This window comes from Centroberyx affinis, unplaced genomic scaffold (genome assembly GCF_046629955.1).
Source record: "Centroberyx affinis isolate AG114_WGS23_722 - 3 ecotype Tasmania unplaced genomic scaffold, CSIRO-AGI_Caff_v1 ptg003159l_1, whole genome shotgun sequence".
NCBI lineage: Eukaryota > Metazoa > Chordata > Actinopteri > Beryciformes > Berycidae > Centroberyx > Centroberyx affinis.
This window is the reverse complement of record NW_027281213.1, coordinates 55,776-83,749: the sequence shown is the minus strand read 5'-3', so window position 1 is coordinate 83,749 and position 27,974 is coordinate 55,776. Positions and strand designations below refer to the sequence as shown.

Below are 27,974 nucleotides of genomic sequence, written 5' to 3'. Positions count from 1 at the left end.
GGTGAGAGACTTGGGCAAAGTCAAGGGCTTTTTATGTTCTGGCAGATCTGTAGCGGGACTGGCTGACTCAACTGTGGAAGACTGCCAGCACCTTTTGATTCTGTCTTTCTACTCTTGCCTTTTCAATTCTTCATAGTCTGCTTCTTTTTCTTTTTTTCTTGGTTTCATTGTCACTTCTTCTTTAATCTTCTCTGCCTCTCTCTCTCTCCCTTCCTCCTACTGTCTTTTTCTCTTTCCATGTGTCTCCCTTGTGTATACTTTTCCCACTGGCCACTCCTTCTGTCCACCTCCTCTTCTCCCTCTCTCTTTCTCCCTCGTCCTTCTCTCTCCCCATTTTTATGTCACTCATGCTGGATGTATCTCTATGCCAGCTGCTCCGCGTCTCTCCCCTCATACCCAGTGTGATTAATGTCTCGCCCAGACAAAAGGCTCCTGTCCTGGGCTTGAAGCCAGCCAGGTTAGCCCCTCTCTTTCTCTGGATCCCTGGAGATCTCAGATTCACAAGTGACAGAATCCTTTTTTTAAGCCTTCAGGTTACCATGGCAACCACAACTATGGGATGGGGGAATGTCCTTTGGGGTTAACTCTTGGGTTACACACTGACTTTGTCCAATAGTTTGAAAGGTGTTTGAAAGTTTGTTACTGTATGTGGATGGCCCCTCAGTACAGAAGTATTTGTGAATATGAAACTGTAACGGTCTGTGTGTGTGTGTGTGTGTGTGTGTGTGTGTGTGTGCGTGTGTGCGCGCGCGCGTGTGCATGTAATGTAATCATGGTAACTCTTCACGAGGTCAACAGAAAGTTTCTTATCCGCTTTCATACTCTCAAATCATGTGGGGGATGTTAGGATTGGCTGGAAGAGTTAATATAATAACATCCTGGATGGAGAAAGGTAGAGTGATTTCTCTCTTTTTGGTGGTAGGGGAGGTGAGAGGAATAGAGAAAAGGGAGGCATAAGAGAGGGTGGAGTAGGGTGTAAGAGAGGGTGGGGTGGGGTGGGGTGGGGTGGGGTGGGACTCTGTGAAGTTTGAAAGAGAGAGAAAGGGATAGATAGAGAAAAAGATGAGAGGGAGAGACAGATAATCAGTGAGAGAGAAACATGCAGCGCTCATCTGTTTCACTGGATGAAGGGAGAGAGGTAGACAGAAATAGAGAGAGAAACAGGGAGAGAGGGAAAGAGAGAGAGAGAGAAAGAGAGAGAGAGATCGGCATTGTGGCCCAAAGCTGAATGCCGCCTTTATGAGCAATAGTTAAAAGGACTCTGAGGCAGGGGTGAGTCCCCGTAACCATAGCAACTTCACAGGAGCCCTGAGACAGAGGGATAATAGAGTGAGAGAGGAGTTCCTTTTCTCTTCTTTACCCCTCCCTCCCTCCCTCTCTCACTTGTTCTCACTTCCACTCCTCTCTTGGCTAGTTTTGCCGGAGCCTTGCATCTTACGGGAGTTTCCCCGATTTGGTTGGCCTGTTTTTCCCTCGTTCCCGTCTGCTCTCCGGTTTGAATCCCAGCCCTTCTGTCTACACGGGGCTGCTCCGGACAACTTTTGCCACAATTGCCTCGCTGTTATCACGCTGAGGCACTTTTATGGACTCTAGGAACTGTTTGAGGACTTGTTTTTTCTGCATCCAGAAGGGTGTTTTTTGCTGCCACAGAGAGAGAGATGTGCTCCAAAGGCACCGTCTCAGCCCGTGACTCCTTTGTCTATATTTCAGAGGCTGTGCTGTCAAACCATGGTGCTGCCCCCGAGACCAATCGCCCTGAGAATATGCAATGCTTAACAGTAAGTACCATTAAACCACCTTATTTACTTTCTCTGTGCGTGCGTGCTTATTTTGCTTATGTAAGTTGTCCTTCTTTCCTCTACTATAATTGTTTTTGGAAGTTTTACTGAATGTGTGTGTGTGTGTGTGTGTGTGTGTGTGTGAAGTGCGGTCATTCATACAATTACATAGATAATTTATTTCTTATGTGTTTGTGGGTTCTTGTTTGTTTTGTTTGAATGTCTCTGAATCTTGTCTTTGAGTGTTTGTTGGCAGTTTGCGTGTGTTCATTTATTCTGTATTTGCCCGTGCATGCCACTATGAATGCATAGGCCCATACTTCACATACATCAAGTAGTTGACCCACGACATTACACCATGTCCAACTGACTCTTCATGCATATTAACATGCCTTCAATAAGACTTTTATGCATTCCATGTTGCACATTCTCAGTAGCCATAGCAACTAATTGAATTATGCATCTAAGCTTTGAGCAGTGAATGGAACAGTATGTCATTTCTTGAAAGGAAATATTTGTCGAAACGCTCGCTTGCATGTGAGTCACATTTAGAAGAGAATGATGGTTTGTCATGAGAGAGGGAGAAACAGATTCTATTGTCTGATGCTAAGTCAATTTTCTGTGTCTTTTCATGGAGAACACAAATCCCTACTCTGTCCATCTCTCTTGTCATTCGTTTCTCATGCCTTCTCATATTTTTTTGACCAGCTCCACATTCTCATTGTCCACATTGTGGTGGACTGTATACTCACCCTGCATGAATGATAAATGCATGAGGAAGACCACTTAAACCCTTCTGAGAGACACAGGCGGACAGTTTAAAATGCCTTTGAAAAGACTGATTTCACTTCTACCCATTTCACAGCAGGGACCTGGAAAGGTTGATAAAGTGAAGTCCAGTCAGTAGGTGCTAGACTCAGACAACAACAACAGTGACAACATCAACAGTAACATGTCAATTATTTAAATAGTTAACAAACAGGCTTAAACTATGGTTTGGGACCCAAAGTGTGCCCACACATGGCATTTTCATGAGCCTGGTGAGAGATTGAATTTTCATTTGGGTCCTTGTCGAAAAAAGTTAAAGAAACCCTGGTATACATTCGTACTGCTATTTTTTTTTTTTTCTTATTCTTGGCCCTTTAATGAAAAATATATTGATCATGTCAAAACCATAGTTACACTCTGGAGTTGGATATAGTGTGCAAGTTTTCACAGGTCAAGTAGAATCCCATTTGATAGTGTTGTACACTGTCCACTAGATGAGAATTTCTACTGATTACTGTATGCTGACCAAAATAATAATTTAACTATGATCATGGAATTAGATATGATTCAGACTCCTGAAGTGGCTGCAGGCCTGTTCAGTAGGTTAGTGTGTCAGTGAGGCATATCTGTGTTACTTTTTGTTTTTAATATTAATTTTGGGGTATTTTCGACTTTATTTGACAGTATAGACAGACAGGAAAGATTGGGAGAGAGAGGGGGGCGACATGCGACAAATGTCCTGGGCCGGATTCGAACCCACATGGCACTCACATGGCACGCGCCCTAGACCACTGATCCACCAGGACGCCCCATATCTGTGTTACATTTGACCAGCTCAAAGACCTGGGCTGTCTGGCAGACACTATTCATATGGAGAATTCAAGCTAGCTAATGAGCTTGACTGGACAGGATCAGACAAAGGAGCTCACCTTACTTTCGCCTTTCACACACGCCCTTACTACACAAACCTGGACACAGCAATACACACACACACACACACACACACTCACGGAAACACAAGTTACAGCGACAGTTGCAGGGATTACCTGTCTCACCCGTGTTTTACATGTCTGTTACGCCTGTTACTTTTTTTCTCACAAGCAACAGGTTTAATTTCCACAGAATTGTGGCAAGAGTCATTGTGTTCTTCACGGTGTTTGTAGTGAGATCACAATGCTGCATCCAATATTGTCAACAGTTGTCTGAAGTCATATGGAGGGTGAAGGGGGCAGTAACGATGTGGGGAATTTAAACACTGACAAACACAGCTCTTGTAATACAGCACCAACATGAAAGAGTTTTACATCCGTATTTGTGAATGTTCTCTCCTTCCTTTCCCCTCCCTCTCTCTTTTTCTCTCTCTCTCTCTCTCTCTTTTTTTTCTCTCTCTCTCTTGTTTTCTCTCTTTCCCTTTATCTCAGGGTGAATCAGAGTACCAGCTGATTGTGCGGTTTGTGTGGGATAGTCCCAAGGGAGAGAGTTAAGGGAGGGGGGAAAGCACATTCACAGACTAAATTAGGGGAGAAAGGAAAACCTTTTAGACTTTTTTTTTTCTTTTATGTGCTATAGTTTTCTGTTGCTTCCTCCTTGTTCCCTTCCAGACCACTGCATCTTTCCTCCTTGGCCGTTGTGGCCGCCTCCTCCTCTGTTTCTTTCTCTTCTCCCTCCCTCTCTCTCTGTCTCTGTCACCCTGTGGGCATCGCCCCCAGTACACAGAAAGCTCTGGGGTATCATTAACTGCCCACACTTTACCTACTCAAACATTTTTGCTGGTCTGGTAATGGCCTCGAAAATGAATAATTTAAGTGGTTTACACGGTCTCAGGGCTGTTTGAAGGTTTGTGACACTTCAGATGTTGGTGAAGGTAGTACTTAATATGCACAAAGGATTAGAAAAGGAAATGTTTAACAGAAAAACCAAAGCTATTTCATTAACATTCTCCCATCTACTCTGTATACTTTCTCAGCACTTTCCGCACCATTTTCTTGTACAATTATTGTTCATATTTTGATAATTACTGTAGGTTGAGGAGAAATTGCACCAAAGTAAAATGCCACATCAACTAAGTCTTGTTTTATTGCTTCCTCTGACTCACCATGAGCTAGATGTCTTTTCAGTTTATTCAAAAAGCATATGTTCCTATGGTTTGCTTTGCAAGATAATGGAGGTAGGAAATGTTAGCATTTGTGATAGTCAAAGGAGCTAAATCCCTGTACCATGCTTTTTTGATGGAATGAAAGGACTCTGAGTTTGTGATCATTCAGAAGTCCTGACGTGTTGGCCTGTTTGAGAAGTGTCTAATGCAACTTTTGAGAATATTTCCAAAAACAAGAACGAGAAAATGCCTTTTTCTCCCTTTGACTTTGTCAGTTCATATCACTGAATACTTGAAGCAGAGATTAAAAAATTTACATGCAGCATAGCAAGAGATTATCTCCTCCCGTGCCTTGTCAGCATCTACCAATTATGTTTACAGACAAAGAAAAAATGTTGACATGTACTCTCCTCATTGGCGGGGAGCAGAGAGCTCATGAATATTAACAATGATTGCGGTCCTGACAACTTTTCCTTGCATCACCGTGCTTGTCAGCTAGCATTAGCTCGCAAACTTTCTGTGTGAAAATGGGTCTGACACTTCTGTCAGACGGGAAAGATGGGAAGGGAGGGTGAGGGGGAGCTGAGAAGAGAACAGAGGGGTTAGATTTACCGGTTAGTCCTTCACACAGAATGAGGGTTAGTTTTATATCCAGAACTTTTCTACTCTGGACCTTCTTTTAATTTGAAAGAGGTCCGAGGCCTCACCCCATCCAAAGCCTTACAAGAGAAGCATGTAGCTGTGACATAGTACAATGTTTATCACAGTCGAGCTGTTGTGCCAACATTTAAAGAATTTCACTTGGATCCTACTTTGAGTTCTTGGGGACTTGGCACCTGCCTAGCAACTATGTGACAATACAGTAATCGTTTGCTTAGATATGGATCACAAATTGCCTACAAACCGGTTTCGGTTTTGTCCTATAATATATCGCCAGGCCAAACCTTTACACAAGTCCTAGACTTTAGTCCTTACCGACTGTCAGGCATTGATCTAATGTAATAATTAGTAGCCAAAGCTCCAGGTTTAGCCCCCTCCAAAACATTCTATCATCTATAGCCTTGACTCCATGCGCCAAACTTCCATAGTTTTGTTTTTTAGTACAACCTTAGGCCCTACACTTGGCCTTAGCCCCATCCTGTGTGTTCACTGGCTTGGAAGATGCTTCCTTCTTTGATAGTTGTATTTATTCAGGTCAAAGAGAGAGAGAGAGAGAGAGAAAGGGAGAGAGAGAGAGCGTTTTTCGGAGTAGAGTGATCCCACACTCCTAAAGACCAGATTTGCCTTGTCTGGCTCCTAGACAAGCTTTTCAAACTCTCCTTTCACTCCGCTCCCCAAGACATGCTTTTTCTCTCCTTTTCTCCTCTCCCTCTAATCCGTCCTTCTGCCTATTTAGAGGTGAACAGAGCAGTGAGAAAGAGAGAGAAAGGCCTCTCATGTGTTTTTGTGTGGTTGACGGGTAACCTTCCCCCTTTTGAAAAGGCGAACAGGGAAAAGCTGCCATTACTACTGGCATGAAGGGATGTTAAGACAACGGCCTTTTCTGCCACACTATTAGCATTGTAGAGACTAGTGCAATATAGTTCCTCTTTCACCCCTCTCTTTCTCCATCACTTTTCTGTCCGTGTTACATTCCATGAGCCAGACATCCAAAGGATAAATGGGAAAAGAGGCATGCTGGGAATTAATGGGGTTGCTAGGGGTTACATTGGCCACTTTTCTAGCCTGAATTTAATAGGCTTTTTCCTGCACTGCTGCTGAGGTGTTTGTTGTTATTTTTTATAGATTACCACCTCTTTCCCAGCCATAGGGATATTGAAAACAAAAATAAAAGTGTTGTTTGGATAACTGGAAGTGGAGGGGAGGTTGTCAAAGTTCACAGACCTGTGAGTTTCCGTCCCGTGGGCTAGGGGGGGGCGGGGGGGTGGCTGAAAGGAAAAGCAGAGGAAATATGGAAGTTGAAAACATAACAAACAAGCATAATGTCTGGACAGAGATTGGGGAGTATGGGAGCTAAGTTGGAAAGAGGCTGATGAGGTGTGAAGCCTGATCGAGGTGTGTGTGTGTGTGTGTGTGTGTGTGTGTGAGAGAGAGAGAGAGAGTGAGAGAGAGAGAGAGAGTGTGGCCACATAATACTGCTGTCATTCTCTTTTGTTGGGAAGTATGCCCATTAAGTAGGTCCAGAAATTCATGAGCAAGCAGAAACATTTCTACAGTGTATAGACTATAAATTTAGTTTGGAGTTTAAGGCCAATCTCCTGCCCACTTATAAGTTTGCATACAGTACTATATGTAACCAAATATCCTGCTTTTCCCCCACTTATCCATACATTTCTTACTCCTTCCACCTCTTTACACCTACTTTGTCACACTACACACGTATATTTGCAAAAGACAGAGCTATAGCACCTCTCTCAGCCTCATAGTGTAGACTCAGGAAGCAAACTGGCCTTATCGAGTGCAGACACACAAAGCTGTCCTGGCTATGGGTTGGCGAGGTATGCGTAAGTGCATGTGTGCATGCGTATTTGTATGTGTGTGTGTGTGTGTATATGCGTGTGTGTGTGTGTGTGGAGGGGGTGGTGGTGGGAGGCACTTCCTCCTATTCTTCTGCTGTTGAGCAGTTCCCATGAGCGCCCCTGCCAGGACCGACAGTGTGGCCTTAGTAGGCCGAGCCAGCGCCAGTCTCGCCTACATGACGCCGCCACACTCTCACGCAGCTGATCTCAGTGCTACTGCCACTGCTGCTGTTCTATCCACAGAAAAAAAAGCTGGACCAATATCTTGTGGGATAACACAAATGCGAGAAGCAGAAGGAAGAAGAGAGCAAAGGAAAATATAAAGGGAGAGATAATTAATCAAACTTTGAAAAGAAAGAGGTTATCAGAGGGACACATCAAGCTGTGGATGTAATGCTGGTGACGGGCTCATATAAACTTGCACACAGGAGTGTGCGTTGATGATTGGAATAATTACTAAGGATCCTTAGTGGACAACAGTCCAGCTGGAGGTCAGTGGTGGACCGACGCCAATTTTGCATAAAGGAAGTGTTCACAAAAAAAGAGTACATCAAAGGACTTTTACTCAGAAAATTGAATCCGGACTCATCTGTAAGAGGTAGTTGATGTTGATGCCTGACGGAAGCCACTAGGGGCCATTATTCCCTTGTACCGGACAGGTTTTCTCTCTATTTGAAGCAACTGAGGGGAGATACGATATTGTCATATAGAACCTCCTCAACTGGACCGTCACCTTAAAAACACACATTTTGGACCTGCCAAGACCAAAGCCAACTGCTGTTTGGACAGCTGTCACCATTTCTCATTGAGATGATCCATAACACCCTGAAGTCCACACCGCCCCAGGAGCACAGTCCGAGGAGCGCACACTCAGCGGTCCCAAGAAGGCTTTGGAGATACTCAGGCTGCAGAGGGGCTGGCCAAGCTGAAGGTCAACGCCGGAGTGTGTGTGTGCTGGCTGCGGAATTGGACGCTGGAGGAGGAGGAGGTGGAGGAGGCGTGATGCACACCATCCACGGGCTCTGCCGCCTCTGCATCGGATGTAGGCTGCCTCAGGTCTGTCTTTGATATCGAGGGAGAGATGGAGGGAAGGAGGGAGGGAGAGAGAAGGGGGGGAGATAGGAACAAAGAATGGAGGCAAACAGGGCGCTGCATCAGGTGTATCGACCTGTGATTGTGAGTGAGAGACTGAAAGAATGAATGAGAGGTTTGACAGTTGGAATCTCTGAAGAGTGTTTTCATAACAAAGACGAAGGGTCACACAGTTTTGCAAAAAGATAAAATAAATCCCATAATTTAGGAAGCTGTAAAAATCTAGTTGGTTGTAAAACTGTAGAGAGTGTTGGCAGCATAGACAAAAAAATCGGATAACGGCAATGGAAGACCAGGATAGAAAGTGTATATGTGTACGTTTGCGTGCATTTGCGTGTTTCTGTCCATGTCCATGTGTGGACACTGCAGACTACCAATACTACAGTGTTTACTCGCCTGTGCAGAAGAAAATGCAAAAATCTGTTCCAACACATCAGGAAAGAAATAATTGGCTACAAGCGAGTTTAGGAGATCAAGGGATGTGAGTGCAAAAGTATGCTCTCTGTTTCTTGAGGAGGAAGAACCAGGTCTCTGCCACCTACATTATTCATCCTCCACATAGTGAGAGAAGGATCTGATGGAGGGAGAGGGAGTGGGAGAGAGGAAACAAATATCTGCGAGATACAAACCAAATCCTACTATCCTTAAGTAGCCGCTTGGCGCATGTTGTTTTGTTGTTTTTAGAGTTCACAATACGACCTAGCAATCAAAACTTCAATCTAAAATCGGTCTATGGATTATCAATAGAGCATTGAATAGGACAGAAGTGCAAAGAATGGACTAGAATATAATACAACAATCATTAGAATACTATAGAAGAGAACACAACATTGGAGCATACAATGACAAACTGAATATTATGTGAATATTAGGAAGACTGGGCCTATACGACAATCCGACATGACACTTGAGTCATGTGTGTGTGTGTGTGTGTGGGTTTGTGTGCCGCGCCAGACACTGAACATACTGACCCAGATAACATTGTCTTACTGAGGAAGAGGAAAATGAGTGGTTGGTTGAGAAGACTCTGTGTGTGTGTGTGTGTGTCTGTGTGTGTGTGAGTGCGTTCATGCATATACATGTGTGCGGTTTGCAGGCTTCACATGCAATTACATACAAATCCAGTTTGTGTGCACCTGTCTGCCTTTAATGCGATACCTCTGCTTCACTGGGGGCATGCAGACAGGAGATGCACCGTAGTAATCGGACAGAGATCGGCAGAACTCATGCCCCTGGCCTCATGCTATCCCCAGTCATGTCTGAAAGGATCTTGGAGCACTGGAGCAGAAACGCGAAAGGGGAAAGCTCTGTCACACATGCATGCACACAAATATACACATGAGTTACGGGATTTTCCTCCTTTGGGTACATCTGAATTTACTGAAAAAAAGTGAAAGTCTTATGGTTTATCACATGGTATGTAGGATGTAGTTCTGTAGGTGAGTTTTTCATCTATAGGCTCTGTGATTGCTAAAAAAAACAAAACAATTATTGATTCATCAATAAACCCATGTTCTTACAATATGTATTTGACAAACTTTTAAAGCATACTAAGCACTTTAGTCCCATTTATTTATTTCCTTTCATCGTCATTGATTAGATGTTTGACGTGACACAAAATGGACATTGATATTCATTGATTCACTGATACAAGATTCCCAGACAGTTTTCCTCTTTTGTGTTCTAGCTTCAAAAGAACCCCTCAGGTTTCATTTGGAAGTGATATTGAAGAGACATTCATTTCATTCAGAAGAGACTATCCTACATGGACTAGAGTGATTAGTCTCAACTCTGCTTACAAATTGAATTAGCAGTTTAAATTCAGAGTTTGAATGAACTGCTCCAAAATTGGGCACCCTCTAATACGACCCACAGGAGTGTTTCCAACATGATCTCACAAAATTACGTGAAATGAACACGACCTTGACAAATTTGAAAACGTTCCTCCGCCACAAATTGAATTACGTCCCAAAGGTTGGTTAATGGTTAAATTTAGGCAATTAAAACCACTTTGGTTAAATTTAAAGTAAAGCAAGTTTGGTTAAGGTTAGGGTTAAGGTTATGGTAAAGTTTAGGCAAATAAAACAACTTGGGTTATGGTTAGGCAACTAAAACAACTTGGTTAAGGTTAGGAAAATGGTTTGGTCATGGTTAAATAATAAAAAAAATTAAAATGTGACTCACGGTTGTACGTCCTTCGGAAACGCTGGGAATCGAACCCCGGTCGCCGACATCGAAGGCAAACGTATACGCCCATCCACCATCCCCGACCACAACACCCTTACTTTCCACCATGTTATTTCAATGTTGAGAGAGAAACTTGACAGTCGTGTGACGTGGACGCAGACCAACGTAGCACATTGTTGTTATTTACACGACAGCTAGAGGTCGCTTAACTTTAAAACGTAACAATATAATAGGTCGTAATAAGCTGCTTGTACAAACGACCTATGGGGTCGTTTTTTGGGAGAGGACAGTCTCCTTAGTCTGTCTTAGTTTGTCCATTATATTTGGACAAAGAGTTAGGACAGTTTCTTCTTATTCATTGGCACTGAGCACATCAGCTGACATCAGGAGCTGTTTGGAGAGCTGTTTGGTCCTTTGGTCGTGTTTTTCTAGTTTGAGTGTGTGTGTTGTGTGTGTGAGTGTGTGTGTGTGTGTTTCCTAGTTGTCCGGTCCCACACTCAGGGGGGCATATCTCATTAACACCTCCTCTATCCTCCCACGCACCCACCCACCCACCCACCCACCCACACACACACACACACACACACACACACACACACACACACAGACACAAGCCTACAATAGACTTGATCCTGCACACTTACCCCTTACAAAGCTCCTGAAATCCGTCTTCCTTTAACTTTCTGTCACTCTCTCCCATCTGCTAATTTTCAGTCTCAAACTCTGCTGTTGTTTAACATATTACATTTTAATCTAGTCCTTAAAATGCTTTATGTCTCTGTTTGTTGTTTGACTTCCTTAATTTCAATGGAGTGGAGTTTTTCCATCTGTTCCTCCATTTGTCTCTGTCATCTACTCTGCCTTAGTCACTTGTCTAAGTCCCAGTGTCCTCTTTTACCACCAGTTAATCTCTTTCTGTTTCTTTTTGCCTCAGCGTCTCTGTTTCTCTGTAATTCTCTCTTGCTGTCTTACTTTGTCTCTATTTGTCTGACTCTGGCGTTTCTGTCACACAACCAGACTCTAGGATGATGAGATTACATCGGTCGCTCCACAGATACACACACACATACACACACACACACACACTCATACATACACACACACAGCATGACAACAATTTTAGCATAAAGTACCACTGGCTATACTTTCTGCCACTGCATGAATAAAGTAGATTGGGAGTTGTTTGCTCATCCATGTATGTATCAAAACGAAAACTAGGTGTGACAGAAAACTGTTGTAAACTGAAATAAAAATGAGAGTTTACAATAAAATGAAAACTAAGCTGAAACTATATTGTCTACTTACAAAACTAACTCAAAGAAAAATGCAAAAGGAAATTTCCTTAGTTTTCGTTTTAGATCATTTATTTGCCAGGTAGCCTAAAGTGAAAAGTGTTTTGATCGGGAGATTTTTTTTCCTCTGCCGTTCCTTTTGCCGTTTCTGTGGCTCTGCCGTGGCAATGCCATGAGGTTGCATTATGTCTCGTGGGCAGCCTGGGCACCCATCGCTCACTCACACTCGCGTATGACACTCACACATTAGCTAGCCATGGAGACAGCTGTAAGAATGATTGGGGAAAAAACACTGGATTCCTATTTGGGAGTATGATTTTGTCTCAGATAAAAGCAAGTGTACTGGAAGTGAACTGTGATGGTAAGATATGTGGAACTCCTACGAACTCAAAAGTACAACTGAAAAGCTTGAATCAGGAGGCCAACCAAGCTTTCATCCAACCCAATAAGGGGAGACAGAGCGAATCAGAAGCTAACATAACCACTCGTCAACCATATAGATAACACTGGCACAATGCTTCCAACGACCCAATAGCTGGCCAGTAAATACACCATGCACATGTTTATATAGACGGTGATGTCTACACGACTGTGTGAGTCGATTGCCTTCAGGGAGTGTAGCGCAGCACGAGACCCAAAGTTAAAAACACCAGGGGCTACAAGAGTCAAAGGCCTAATCAGGGCTAAAACACTGACAAATACCTCATGTAGCAGAAATGTTAAAACTAAAACTGAAACTAAATAAACTAAACTAAAACTAAACACTTTCCACAAATATAAACTAAACTAAAACTAAACACTTTCCACAAATATAAACTAAACTAAAACTAACAAAACCCACGCCGAAAACTTAAAGTAAACTGAAATTGAAAACCAAAATTAAAAACTAAATTAAAACTAATGAATAATTCAAAACTCTAATAACCCTGGTATATGTGTGTGTGTGTATGTGTGTGTATGTGCTTGGCAGCTGCCCTAGCCCCCGTGGGAGGTCAACTTTCTTATCATAATGGTTGCGATGACATATGCCGCTTGTAATTATACATCGGTACTCCCACTGTGTCTGTGTGCGTGTGTGTGTGTGTGTGTGTGTGCATGTGTGTATTAGATTGTGACTGTAATGGTCTCATCAACAAGAACTGTAATAACAGCATCACACCCACTTTATCTGATGAGGGGGCCAAACGGGATTCAAAAGGCTGTTGTTTTGCATTTAGAGCACATACACACACCACAGACCTGTACGTTTGTACAGAAACAGATGCCACTTCACTAATACTTACCGTATGGCAGGTAACAGAGTCAACTGTCCATCTCAAATTATTTTCAGAGTAGAGTTGACTTGAGGTAGACTGAAATAGAGAGCAATTCTGCTGTTGAGGGATTCTAGAGTAGAGGCAATAATAGAGAAATTGTGGACCCTAACAACGTGACACTGGCCACATAAGATCACTGGACTATGAGAAATTGCAATTGCTCCAGACATTTTGGGGTCATCACCAGCTTCGGGCCCCTGAATAATCACCAACTTTCCCCAGCTTGCTCCAGCTTTCTCATGGGCAGACTTTGTAATTTAGTAGCATATAGTTTTTGGGCAGTGGAGGGAGGGAGAGAGGGAGGGAGGGAGGGAGAGAGAGAGAGACAGAGAGAGAGACAGAGAGAGAGACAGAGAGAGAGACAGAGAGAGAGAGAGAGACAGAGACACAGAGAGAGAGACCGAGAGAGAGAGCGACGGGGTGGGTTGTGTGTTCTACGGGCCCCTGCTTGTCAGCAGATGAGATGGAAACTGAGATGTTTTGGATGAAGCTCTGTTGACTTTGGCACAGACTTCGGGCACAGATACTGGATGTTTGACAACGTTGGGTCAAAGAGAAAGAGAGAGACAGGGGGAAAGAGCCATCAGCATTGTCTTTATCAGTGTGTGTGTGTGTGTGTGTGTGTGTGCGTGCATGCAGTGTGTAACTGAAAGTGGAACCTACAAGAAATTAGCAAGGTCCAATGTGTTATGTGCTCATTTCATGTCTACACTGGGACGCCCAGGGCCAGTCGAAGGTCTGCTTTTATTGAGAATTTATGTTCAATAGCTTCGGTCAAAATGTACCAAATGTCTATTTTTATGCTGTAAATTTAGAGTCAGTCAGTTTGACAATAATTGAAACTGGTGTTTTTGAAAGTACTGGCTTCTACTAATGGTAGTTAGAAATCTTCAATCTTGCAAAGCTACCACACATGGTAAGAAAATAATTGTAGTATCTTTGATTGATTGATGACTTTCTCTCTTTTTAGTTATATATTGAAGACCTGAGGTTCACGTTTTATTCTAAAAACAGATTTGTATTTTCTTTTGAATCTAGAAAAAGACTGGTTGTTGTTCATCTTTTCTGTAATTGATTATGAAGATCTGTTGTTTGCGAATACATCAACACATCACATCACATTAATACATCAATGTCTCCATGTTGGATACTCAGTACTCAGTCACTGGTATATCTTTTTTATAAGAAATACTGGGATTGCTTCCCTACTACTTTTGTATTTATATTATACAGAAATATGGAACACAGTATCGTCCGAGGTCCACTGGTTCTCCCTAAAGCTCAGACAGAAGTAGTTAAAAAATACTTCAGGATCTCTGCCCTCTTGCGTGGAATAGCTAGCAGTAAGAATTTAAATTAAGGAACTGGTTACTCTTAGTGAGTTTTAAGCAGTTATTTTGACCGTGGAATTGGAATGTCAATTTCTTTTATATCATTGTTTAACAACTAGAAAACTGTTTCTCCCATCTCCCTGTATTTGTCTCCCTCTCCCCTCTTACTTCTTCACAGATTATTCATTACTTATAATGAAATTACTTTTATTATCCTATCTGCAATATGCTGCTGCTGTTTTGGCCAGGTCTCTCTTGTAAAAGAGATTGTTAATCTCTACTAACCTGGATAAATAAAGGTTAAAATAATAAAGATTTACTCTTCACAGTTGGTGTCAGCTGTTCATAAGGAAGCAGCTGCACAGTGTTAATCTTGGCACATACAGTAAACACATCACTCCCATTGCTCTATGGCAAAGATGATTGTCTGTCTCTGTGATAAAAATGTCCTGTACAATGAGTGTGTGTATGTTTGTGAGTGTATGTGTGTGTGTGTTTGTGAGTGTGTGCTTCCACAGCATTTTGTGTGGACATTACTGTAACTTTGAAAGAGCACTGAATGATCTGGTGAACCAGACGTACCAGTTGTACAGTATGGTAAAGCACAGATGTAAATCAATAGGCAGTCTGCTTTGGGTAGACTGAGTGAAAATCTGCACCAGTTACTGAACAGAGAATGTTTGAGCCTTATCTTTGACCCTCTCTTGGGGCTGTTTTTCTCACTCAGCTAATTTGGTTCACCAGGGAATTGTTGTCAAGACAATTTTGATGGGAAGTGGAAGCAGAATACAAATCTACTAATCGTCCCGTAGGAATTTAATTGATTTACCAGCATGCTACTGTTGGTTCCTCAGGTTAGGCAGAGTGGGCCCTATTTTCCTACCGCAGAGTGATTTAATGTGTGTGTGTGTGTGTGTGTGTTCTGCAGGTGACCATCCTTCGAGGAAAGGATGGATATGGCTTCACCATCTGCTCTGACTCCCCTGTGAGGGTCCAGGCTGTGGATCCAGGCAAGTTTTGGGTGTGTGTGTGTGTGTGTGTCTATGTGCATGCACATCCATCTTTCCATTTGTTTTCTTGACCAACCCATGCCCCTTTGCCTGACTGCATTTGTGTGAGTCTGCTTGACTCTTATCTGCCTTATCTTCAGCGGCACCATGTCAGAATATGTTGAAACAGCTGCATGAGTTGCTACCCAAATGGCAGCAAGAGGTAATGGTTTTTAATATCCAAAAATCATGTGTCGTCAGTAAAGTGTGTGCTGCTTGGACCTAAATTTCTTCTTCTTAGTGGCTGCTGGGGGTGGAGGGAGTGAAGAGGTTCAGCCATCGTCAGTGAGCAAGTGGTTTGCATGGACCACTTTGTTTTGCTGTTTAGGGGAAAGTTTTGTATTTCATTTTCCCATCAGTGATCACACTTTCCCATCAGTGATCATACCCAGCACCCAAATAGTATGAATCTATGGCATCTCAATTAGGGGGGATAGGACACTGTTCTCTGTTGCAGACCCACTTTGTGATTTAGGCTGATAAGATGGTTGTATTTTTACGTAAAAATCTTGCCTAGTGCAGCTTTAAGTGTGCATCTTTCTCCCCTCATTTACCTTCCCTCCCATATCAATCTTTCTCTCTCTCTATTGCTCTCTTTCTGCCTCTTTGTCTCTCCACACTGTTTCAACACGCGTGTTTGTGCTTTATAAGTGTGCACATCCTTATCAGCATACAGAGTATATAACAGATTGAAAAAGGAAAAAGTTGGTTGAGCTGCCTCCTGAGTTAGAAATGAAATCATTATTGCTTCTATCCTAATATAAGAACTAGTTTTTGGATTGGCTCAGTTAGTAGGGAAGTGTAGTTAGTCGGGAGGCCGTCCTTCAAATGCAGGACCCTGGTTCAAGCCCCCATGTTGGCAGTCACCCACCCTGCTGAAGTGTCCTTGAGCAAAACACTGAAACTTCAGTTGGTCCTGTGCTCTGACCTCCCTGTGGAGGGGGGCAATGGAAAGGCAATTTCACTACAAGGAGCAATAAAGTATCTCAATATCACATTATTATTTTACCAGTTATACAGTATTTTCTGTATACATTTTGTGTTCAAGAATAGGTAGAGACTTAGTCCAAGATGGGGCTACAGTGCTGGATAGCACAAATGGCACCTGTAACCTGTGTGATGAACTGTATATTGTCTGTCTTTCTGCAGGGGGTCCAGCAGATCAGGCAGGTCTGCAGCACTTGGACACTCTCCTGCAGCTGAATGGCCAGCCAGTGGAGCAGTGGAAATGTGTGGACCTGGCCCATGCTATCAGGTAATGACTGCTACACCCTAGAGGATTACTGGGACAATTTACACCAGATTTGCCCATCATGACAATCCAAGGGGGAATCTCAATTGTAGGCTTGGTCAGGACCAATGATCAGGAAAGATTAGCTGGTAGTGTGAGAGGTTTACAAATTCAATCTAGCCACAATGATTGACTCACAGACTGATCTGAGCCACCAAGGTAATTACTATTTACCATTCAGCGTCTACACCGGTCCTGAGCAAGTCCTGTGGTGTGTGGTGATCACATACCGATAATAGCCAATAAGATCTGAGTTTACAGTGAGGTGATCTGGGAATTTTAGTGAGATTAGAGGTTGTGATGTCAGTGACGTGTCAGGAGTCAGCAGGAAAATCTAAGTTATATTGTTAAGTGTGTGATACCCCGTTCTTGCCTCATCGTGTAGACTGGGCATATTTACAACTGGGACTGGGACACAATCTATGAAATCCGTTCTTGTGTGTGATGTGGTGCATTTTCAAAATTGGTAATACTTGGACTGTAAGAGTGACCTTTCTCTCTGTAATATTGTTTTTTTTTTAGAGTTTTTTTGTGCTGTTTTAATATGGGAGACATCTTTTCTGGGATGCTACTTAGCTCAAAGCCTGAGGGCATGGGAACATCTTCTATTTCTATTCCATGTCTAAATGATTTGCAAGTCATTTAAAGATAACAATTCATGCGCATATATTTAGTCATACAGTTGCAGAGTATATGCTTGTAAGTAAATTTTAAGTATATGCTTAGATTTCACACACAACATGTCTCTTTCCCATTGTAGAAACAGCGCCAATGAGATCACAGTGGTGGTGTGGCGCACGGGCCCTTCAGCCAAGCCTAGTTTCGAGGGCCTCATCCACCGACCCTCCTACAAGCCCTCCACCTCAAACTACGACGCCCCCTCACCCCCCACCCGCAAGAGGGGACCGGATGCCGGTGGCTGCAGCAAGACCCCCCCGGCTGTGCCGCCTCTACCAGCCCACCACCGCAGCACTACCACCCGCAGGCTGCTGGTCAACGGGTCAGAGGCCGGAGGTGGTGGCGGCGTAGGCGTAGGGGGCCTGGGGTGGGGGGCCCAGGTGGGATCGGCTGAGGAGCTGGATGGGAAACCCAGGGGACACCTCCACCACCCCCACACCGCCACACTGAAGGGCACCAGGGTGAAGGCCTCCAATGGGGACAACTACATCATCCTGGCCCCTATCAACCCTGGAAGCCAGGTACCGCAGACTGGTGGTGGGCTGCATCTTCATCACCTCCTTCATCCTCCTCATCCTCACCAGGGGCATATGGTGGCCCATCCCAGATATGTCTCCTTACCTTACATCCCTGATGCTGATAGATAGAAGGACTGGATATATGTCTAGGCCATTGGGCTACTGCTCTCTTATGGATGTGTGTTGTATGAGACATTTTTTTTAACACAGTACATACAGTGGGTATAGTTCATATAGTTCATTCAGATATGCGACATTACACCAGAAACCCATAGGAGACAATCAAATATAAGATATAGCTGTTAATAATACAGTATATGCCTGTGCTATTTGAAGCTTTGGCTGTATTTTTGCATTACATTCTCTGCCATCTAGGCACAGCTTAAATTAGCAATACAGTGCATGCATATAAGAGGTGTCATTTATTGCTCTTAAAGATATAGCCAAATATGTGCCATTTATGGTTTATACATCATGTGAATTTAAAATAATATCCCTCATCAAAATGAAGAGTTTAAACATTTTAGAAGGTAGGCAACAAGTATGCAACTTGTATGCAACAAAATTATTAAATTCCTATATAGGAAAAACCATAAAGTCCAAGAGTGGTATATTACATAATACACACTTTAACATGTACAGGTGTCTTGTATAGCATGTACATGTGGTTGCATCCAATGACGTCATGTATATGGGGTAAAAGCCTTCATCATAAAAGCACAATAAAGCAAACTCATTGAATCAAAAAGCCTGAACTGAATTCCTTAGCTAACACCACTATAACCATACAATACTAACCCATCAACTACCTCAGTGTACCAAACACGTTGAAGCAGAAAAGACCCAGTATTTGTTGTTCAGACGTCCTTGCAGCAGTGTCCTTGCGCAAGTTCAGTTCAGTTCTAGTTTCAGCCACGGAAATACTGCCTAAATTGATGCTCTAGGCTTCCAAAACTCAATAACTCAGACCTGTGGGCCTCATATGTAGAGTTGATAGATGAAATTGTTCTTATTTTCCGCTCTCAGTCTGTCTGTGTGTGTGTCTGTTTGCCTGTGGGTCTGTCTGTCTGTCACTCGGATCTGTATGTGTGTGTGTGTGTATGTGTGTGTGTGTGTGTATCATGTATAGTACATTTCCATCTGTGCATGCTTTTCAGGATACTTTCAGGCGACAGTATACTGCACAGCAAAAGACAGAGTGTAGTGAGCAGTGCCAAACATAAGATGGGAAAGATTTTTCCAGGGAGGACAGGAACACATTCAATTATGAAGATGAAGAAAAACAATATATATGAAAGATTATATATTAGAAGAAAGGATGTAGAAAGGATCTAGTCGCCTCTGAAAAGAGTCTAGAGGCATACAGCGACATAGGGAACATTCATTCCCCATCAATGTCTGTCTCAAATGAAAACAGGCAGTGTTTTGGTGAATTTTGTGGCTATCGCAGCTGAATATGCTGAAGGCCCTGTGGAAACAGGTCAGGTTGGTGACATATTACAATGACACATGACTCTGGTTTATAAATAAAGAGGTTTAAAAGTTCACACTGCAGAAAAAAAACGTCTTAACAAGCTGGCACACAAGCACGCTAATAAAAGATTTTGTGTGCCTTTCCAACCTCCAGCTAGCCCGTTCATCTGACCAGCAGCCTAAGTGGTAGCAGCTCTCTGTCTCTTCTCTCCCAGTTGATTATAATCTGTTATGACGGATAGTAACCACCAGTGTCTTACTGAGTACAGCAGAACTCAAACTGGCCAAGGCAAGTCCTAGAAACCAATGGAATGTCATGCAAGAAACCACAGATGATAATGGCCAACTTGATCCAAACACAGAAACACACACACATCGCAGAAACACACGGTGAAAGAAAGTGTAAGACACAGACATGATTGACAAAAGCACTTATATTTGCCTCTGATTGAATTACCACTGCTTACTTAAGTCTGATTGGCTAACTCATATTCTTGAAAGGTGCAGTTCTCCCTATCCTAATGAAATATAAGGAAATACATCATGTGACAGCCCTTTCCTATCCAGATACCTTACAGATCAGTGATAGTCTGTAAAGTTAAACACAGGATTTTATGTTAACTTTTAAAGCTCTGGATCGCTACTGTATACTGATGCACTGACCAGCGCTATCATGTAATACTGCACTTTTTGTAAGTGGCAGTGATTAAAATACCATACTTCAATTGTTTGAAATATGCGTTCAAGCCCATCAGAGATATAAGTCAATACATTGATACCTCTTATGCCATTGCTTTAATATGGAATGTGTCATTTGGTTTGTTTGCATTCTAACGGGGATTATATAGGATTTCTCACCCTGCAACAACAAGCCTATTTACATTGATATTATTCTGCTTCCAGATCTTGAGGCCCGTCTACCAAGATAACCAGGGCACGCTCGGTAAGATGTGTATTTTATGTTCACACTCAGAAAATGCTTTGTTAAATGCTACAGCGAACTCTGTGAAGAAGTTGGGCTGGAAAACATTGCTTAATGTTTGCTCAGGCACTTTTATTACTTTGAATATTTGACTACACATTGCAATTTATTATTATAATTTTTTTAAAGTACATAATCAAAATCACTTCACATGCAGCCGCAAATTAAAGCTGACAGTCTGCACTTCATTGTCATTGTATTATTTTACTTCCAAAATAATACGCCTCGCTGTCCAAACACTTTTCGAGCTCATTGTAAAAAGCCCTGTCCTCCCAAATGAATTACCACAAATTTGTACTGCTTGAGTAATCCTTTGTGCCATAATCCAGGGTGAGCAACCATTCAGAAGCCCAATTCAGTTGTCAAAAGAAGTACTAACCCATAAATGGTGGCTACAGAGTAGTGAGACCAGACGTCCCTGTTTTCTGGGGACAGTCCTTGGATTTGATGCGTTGTCTCCGGCTGGCACTGTCCTCGGAAATGTCCCCTGATTTACCCCTCTCTGGACGGCATTCCCTTATCCACCATCTCTGTTATTACCAGGGATAATTACAAGGGTCTGGTGATTGTCTTCTTTAACTCAGAACCACAGGAATTTTATCCTGTCTGGCTGTCTTGATGGGATTAGTATTGCAGGACAACATTGGTAATGTAATCTGATTCCAGATTCCAGAATAAATTTACTGTGCAAAGTATTTGTAATTTCTGAATCACATAGCATGGATCCGGACGCTACTAGAATTGACAGAAGATGTGGGAGTTCAACAGTAGTCAAGTCAAGTCAAGTCAACTTTATTTATACAGCACATTTCATACACAGGGCAACACAATGTGCTTTACATAAAAAGACAATACAGTATGCATATGCAATATGCATCAACAAGTGTTAGTGCAAAATATGCCAATGTCAAAATATACAAAACACACACACACAGTAGGTTATTAAAGTTGATCCACATGGTTTTGAAATCACTGATTCACTCCAGTAAAATTTATGTTATCAGACTTCCTTTATCATATTAATTGCCAGGGATTTTCTCCGGCTACCACAGTAAAAATTCTGTCTGAAATGACCTACCTACTGTATTGCATGAGTGAACTCTGACATCCTGGGATCAAGGTCTCCCGTCTGGATTGGTGTTTCACACAATTACTGACTACAAGGACCATATGACCGGTGCCGGCATCACTTTAGATTGAACCACACATGTCCCCAGAATTGCTCCCAAAAATCTAGTCACCTTACTATAGAGGACCATCAGACAGGCAGCACCATTCACTAGCCATCTAATCCCAATGTTGCAGGGTTGAGCGTAGTAACCCTACATTTACCAATCAGCAAGCAAACATACAAGAGCTAAGAAGCCAACATATCAACCAAGAAATCAATATACCAGTAAACATGCCACTAACAAAAGGCACCAGTAAGCTTCAGTCAAACGGTTCAAATCTTCCAACACTCAGTGGTGCCTACAGTTGCAGCTTTGTACCCCCAGTCAGTGGGATTCCTAACAATAACAACTTTAACAATAAGAGTGGAAAAAAGAAATCCTAAAATTGTATTTCTTCTGTTTCTGCACACCCTCTTCCTCTTCCACTTCCTCTCTTTGCTCTCCAGCTGCCAGGTTATACCCCACACGCCAGTCCAGTGTTCCACAGCCCCAGGGTGGGGGTGGGGGTGCCTTTTCTGGAGGTGGAGGTGGAGGTGGAGGCGGCGGTGGTGGTGGGGGTCTCTCCAGTCGTACTGCCTTCCTGCGCCGGTCTGCCAACTCCAAGACAGCAAAGACCGCCTCCACCAACACCAACACCAACCTGCCCAACTACCAGCCGCAGAATGCCAACTTTGCCAACTACCAGAACTGCACCATTGTCCGCTCACACACACCACATGGCAACTATGGCTACGTCAAAGTGGCACCCAAGATCCTTATCTTCCCTATCTTTGTTCAGGTAGGCAAGTCAGTCTGTGTGTGTGTGTGTGTGTTTGTGTGTGTTATACCCAACAGTGCATAGTATTTTTATCCCCAGTCACAGATCCTACTGGAATCTAGCTCTTACCCTCTGTACCCACTACCCAGTACTAACAAATACAGTGATTATGCACTTAAAATACATAATCTCAAGCTAATTGGCTCATTGTGGTCTTAGGACTCTTGACTGAGGTCACCAAAGGAAATCATATATGATCAGTGCAGTGAGAAAAATGTTTTTAACACTTGACATGACTGTTCCCCATAGCACCTTTTGGTCAATATGGATATTTGAGGTTAATAACTTGCTAGGGGTTATAAAATATTGTGGGAGTTCTGTCTGAACTTCTAATATGTTGTGAGCTACAGTAGGTTATGGTTATGTTTTTTCACTTATATTTCAGATAAAAGCAGAGTGGGGAACCGTATTAACCGCATTGAATGAATTAACTTACTGCATGATCTACTCTGCTTGTATTTCCAATGTAGACAAAGAATAGAAGTCCAAGACCATTATTTAGTCACAGCAAGTTTACTCATAAACTCATCCTTTTGTGTGCAGAATATACTGTATAAAATGTTTGAATAACTTTCCCAATAACGATGTTTATTGGGAAGACTACTCCTTTTTTTCCTAGAGGGCAAATGGCCGAAAATAACCTTTTGCACTGTTGGGACCTGCAACAAATTATGCGTTCGTTAGTTAATGCAAAATTACTTAAAATGATTGTCGAAAATGTGATTAAATAACCAATAACCATACTGAGATAAGAGTAGTTATGTGGTATTTGGACCTACTGCGATATTTAAAACAGGTGTCTAATGGTATATTATTCTAACACTTATTCTTACAGTTTCAATATGCAACAATTGTCTGCACTGGTATTTCCTGTTAATTCATATTGAAACTCACAACCATATGTGCCACACCACGCACACACACACCAACACACGCACACACACACACACTGAAATGGCCCTCTGTCACACCTTGGTCCTTGAGAGGAAGTGGCTTCCTCCCCCAGCTGTATGCTAGCTAGTTTTCTTAGTGTCTTGTCATACTGAGACCCCACGTTCAGCATCACACTCCCACAGTCGCAGCTCACTTACTATCTTCATAGAATCAGCTTGAGCCGTGAATCTTCTCCAGAGCCAACAAGCCTTTGTTCTTTAGCAGATCGTATGGATTTGGGAACCAAAATGGAGTTGGTACTGCAACTTTTTACCACCTTTTACCAATCAGTAGCAAACTGGCAACATTCCTTTCGGGATTTTCTCGATGAATGCTTCATATATTCACGATTACCGCTTTGACATGGGCGTAATATGTAGCTAAGGATAATCCAAATAATATGTCCTGGTGATCATTGATGATTATCCGATAAAAGATATCAGATATCAGTCTATGAGCTTACCGAGCGTTTAGCCTCAATTCCTTTCCAGAAAGTGTGATCCATGTGTAAAATCTGTAGTTTATCTTTGTGGATGCATAATCCATCGATATAATGTGGTTTTGTTCTGTGTCCAGCCCCTTGACCTGTGCAGCCGAGCTCTTATCATATCTGAAGAGATGATACTTCATGAGAGCAAGCACCACTCCCTCAAGGTAACTGGCATCGTTGCATTAACTATGTTTATTTATGTGTGTAAGTTTGTGCATGTGGGTATGGTGGTGTATGTGTGCTACATTTTCATATTTTTCCTAATTTTCCTTAATTAAATAGAGATTAAGCTTTGAGCAATGTGTAAATGGATGTTTTTGTAGCTGTTATCGTTTTTCAGCATGTCATTCTGCATAGGTGTTTGGGTTGTTGGTTCCCAAGATGCTAAGTAAGATGGCACCTAGAAGATGTAGGCTGAGACCTTGTTGGTACATCCTCTGATTTTACCGTACTACTGACTGAAGGGTGACAAGAGAAAGAGGAGAGAAAGTTTTAGAGTTTTACAATTCAATAGAAACAGAAGAATGAGGTTCCTCTCCTCTCCTGTCCTCTCATTTCCTCTCAGCCAGCTTCTTAAGCTTGTAAGAGACTAACGGACTAGAGGCAAACGTTTTGTTGGTTTTTTCACAACCGGTTATGTGGTTGTTTACTTGGCAAAACTGGAAATGACGGTCCACTGCCCCAATGCAAATCTCAAGTCAAACTGTGTGTTTGTTTGGTTTGAGAGTTAATATACGTATATGTAGAGAGAGAAAGAGAGACCAGCTATAAAGAGAGGGCAACAGACTGAGAAAGAAGGGGGGAGAGGGGATATGTCTGAACGTCTCTGAAGAGTTTGTAGCTATTCTGAAATGTCATGTCCACACAAGTCGTGGCAAATGAATAATTGACGAAGGAGAGCGCCACGAATTTGACTGACAGAACAATTTATTTCATGTACCAAAATAAATTGTAGCTCAATTTGTAATTCATTCTGTCTGTATTAGTGATGCTTTCACAGTATTTTCTGTCTTTCTTTTCTCCCGTGCCTTTGTTTCATATTTCTGCTGTTATAATTTTAGATGTTTCAGGCCAGGCTGAAACCGTATTGTTTTTCTGAATTCCATTTTCTCTAATCTCATTCGCTTTAAAGTCTTTTGCTTTGAGATGCAATATGCTAGAAACATGCCAAAATGATAGAGGATGGTTTCACAAAACTGATGGTTCAGGTCCAACTTGAAACTTTTAAAAGGCCATATCTCAAATTGTTATTTTACGTATTAAGCAAGTTTGCTGTGCGAATTTGCCTCTGAACTACTGACGGTTGTGCTTGTGTTCTTTGAATTTTTGACAAATTTATACTCATATGACTTTTATGTTTATGGACCAATCTGCCCCAAATGGGTTTGGATAGCATTACAGTAATTGAGAGACAGAGCATTTTCCAGCCAAATCCCTTGGCCAGTGAGATTGAGCAACAGCTTCTCAGTCCCATGCGTGAATTTACACCAATATTTAGTTAAGACGTCATAAAAATGTCAGTGCTTCTCAGCACTGTAGCCAGATATGTAGAGCCAACGCTGCCCTGCAATAGAGATGAGTCAGTGTGCCAATTAATGGTCGTAATTCTCAATTTGAACAGGCCTATATAATTTTTGTAGTCTAGTCGCCAACTATTCTTGTTCTTCTTTTCATGTATTTATTTTGTTATTGGAAACTAAATTTGAGTATATTGGGACACTTTTAGTCTGTCAGTCTTTAATTATCGACACATGGGTTACAAAATGCTTTTGGAAACACTCCTTTAAGCAGAGATGTTCTTCAGGAGATACTTCAAGACATTCCTAGTGTTGCGACACCTTTGGGAAAATCCACCTGTTTGGTGAATTGATTTCTGACTTTTTTACACTGCTGTGTAATATAGTGTGTTGTACAGTGCTTTTCTATAGTGCCAAAGAGGGATGAAAGCTTGCACTCCTAACTAGAATCCTCAACAAATATCTCAGATGGTTTAATTTCAAAATGCTGAAGCAGGTGTAAGCAGATTTGTCTACAACTGTGGACTTAAAACACTTACTTCCATGTGCCCATCCTACTATAAAATGAGGAAAACTCTGTCCGTCTGTCTGTCTGTCTATCTGTCTGTCTGCATCCATTTTGCTCCTCGATGGGTTGGCCAATCAATCTGAAACTGCACATGGGCATTGAGCATTGGCATAGGCAGGGACTGACGAAGCTGATCTTGCCATTTTCCCAAATTTACGCTGTTTATGCGCATTTTTGGCAAGTCTGCGCGGAGTTGTGGCGCGCGCATCCCCGGGTATGGACTAGTTCTTCCAAAGGACAGAAATATCTCAGGTACTTTCAAAGCGAAGCCTACAAATAACAGCAGCACTACAGAAGAAACAGCTGCGCTACACACAGCAGTGCCAGTTTCTCCCTCCTAGAATCTTAATTTAGGATTCATCTGATATCACAAGAAAAGCTGTCTCATTCCTGCCAAGGGAATCACTTTTCTTAGTGTACAATTACACTGAATTCCCAGCCCAACAGAGCATTCCTTTCCCCTCAGAAAGTGCTGTCACTCACGCAGCGGCTCTTCCAGTTCACACAGCCCAATACTGTGTGCTTCAGACTGTATTTGCCTCTTAGGCTTCATGACCTCTTTCCTTGTAGTAATTCTCTTTTTGCTATGATGCATAAGGAGGCATAATAGACGGGTGCAAGTCACAAGTCTACAGTAGACCCGTTCAAACAATATCACAGGCCTGTCTGAGTCACTTTGCAGAGAATGTAGAGAAGCAAGTCTCTGGATTCAGTAGATATTAATGGGTAGAGTCCTGTTGAGGAAGGTGGTAGCAACAGATGGTTCCTGCACAGGCTAGGGACAACGTGCAGGGAGATAGCAGTGCAGTCAGTAGACCAGAGTGTACTCCATCATGTTGTGGTATCACACAGATGACGTGTGTGTTGTGGTACACATGAAAATAAGGGGGAATGCGCTCTATTTCCCCATCCTCCATGTCATGCAAGCAGTCTTGGTGGAGCAATTGCCTCTTGCCATTTAGGGTCATTCATGTGCCAACAGTGATAAATATCGCATGACTGGTCAATGTAGATGTGATCACTACCAAACAAATGCTCACTGCTCCATATTCTCACTGAGGGACAAGGACATACTGTTGGGGTTGGATGCTCACCTTTGGCCCATTAGAGGTGATTCAGCATGCATGAAATCGAATCCCTGTACAGAACAATTTAACTGTATTACCCATTAATGTCAGTAACACCATTCTTACCCCGTCTTCCACTAGAGGCCTATACGCTTTCAAGGGGCGTGCATCTGACATGTGGTGCAAAGTCACAGATGTTAATCCCATTCAAGCCTCCATGATAGATATCCGTCATTTCCACAGGACCTTGTCGATGAAGGCCTGTCCTCTTCTACTTGTAAGGTGTTCCTAGCTGATATCTGAGCTTGTCACCTTGGCATTTATAGGAAGTCATTGGGTGTGCCCATTGGTTGCTCAATTCATAAAAGTGCACACCATTTAAGACGCCATTTATAACCCACCATTTATAAACTTTGTTCCCTCTTGGTACCTGTCCTTGGTGCTAGACGCATTACACACAGTGCAGTTTGAGCCCCAGGACTTGGTGGGCCTAGATTTCCGTCACTGATATTTTTTCACTGATATTTTTTCATCACTGGGCAGCATCTTTTTCAGCAGTGTATGTGGGTATAGGGCTTCCCCTTTAGCCCGGGTTAGCCTGGCCATGGGCATGTTCTGATTAAGTAGCTAACATCATCAGATAAAGTGTATGATAGTATATAAGTGAGCATGAGCATCGAGCACTCAGTTACATAACTGGATGACGTTTGACCTATTCTCACTGAGACCCCATTTAACGAGAAGCCATTTAGTTAAACTGATGAATACTTTATTGAATGAGGACTGAATGTAGACCACTTCACTCTGCGCCCTTACAGTTTGAGTTGAATGGCTTGAGAGGTTCTTGGTAATGAATCATATACATTTTATTTTAAATATTTAGTTATTCCTATCCATATCCATTTATGTCTATGTCTAAGGTCCAGTGTAATGAGAATAGCATTTCCCAATCTGATGGAATTGTTCAACAAAGACCAGGTTAATGTAAAATTACCCAAAATACTATAACTGTCAGTGCTGTGCTACTCTCAAATGTCAAAT

General features: G+C 42.4%; 1 protein-coding gene across 1 annotated transcript in view; it reads left to right on the top strand.

Moving 5' to 3' along the window:
• The window catches only part of LOC139659927 (regulator of G-protein signaling 3-like), a gene marked incomplete at its 3' end in the record, with an annotated part of 100,944 nt that overhangs the window by 40,472 nt on the left and 32,498 nt on the right, over positions 1-27,974 (top strand). The window contains exons 8-14 of the mRNA XM_071537951.1: positions 1,711-1,778; positions 15,307-15,388; positions 16,577-16,682; positions 17,479-17,917; positions 20,291-20,330; positions 21,988-22,319; positions 23,868-23,945. Of these exons, the coding sequence (XP_071394052.1) occupies positions 1,711-1,778; positions 15,307-15,388; positions 16,577-16,682; positions 17,479-17,917; positions 20,291-20,330; positions 21,988-22,319; positions 23,868-23,945 (1,145 nt within the window). The remainder of the gene's footprint in view (positions 1-1,710; positions 1,779-15,306; positions 15,389-16,576; positions 16,683-17,478; positions 17,918-20,290; positions 20,331-21,987; positions 22,320-23,867; positions 23,946-27,974) is intronic.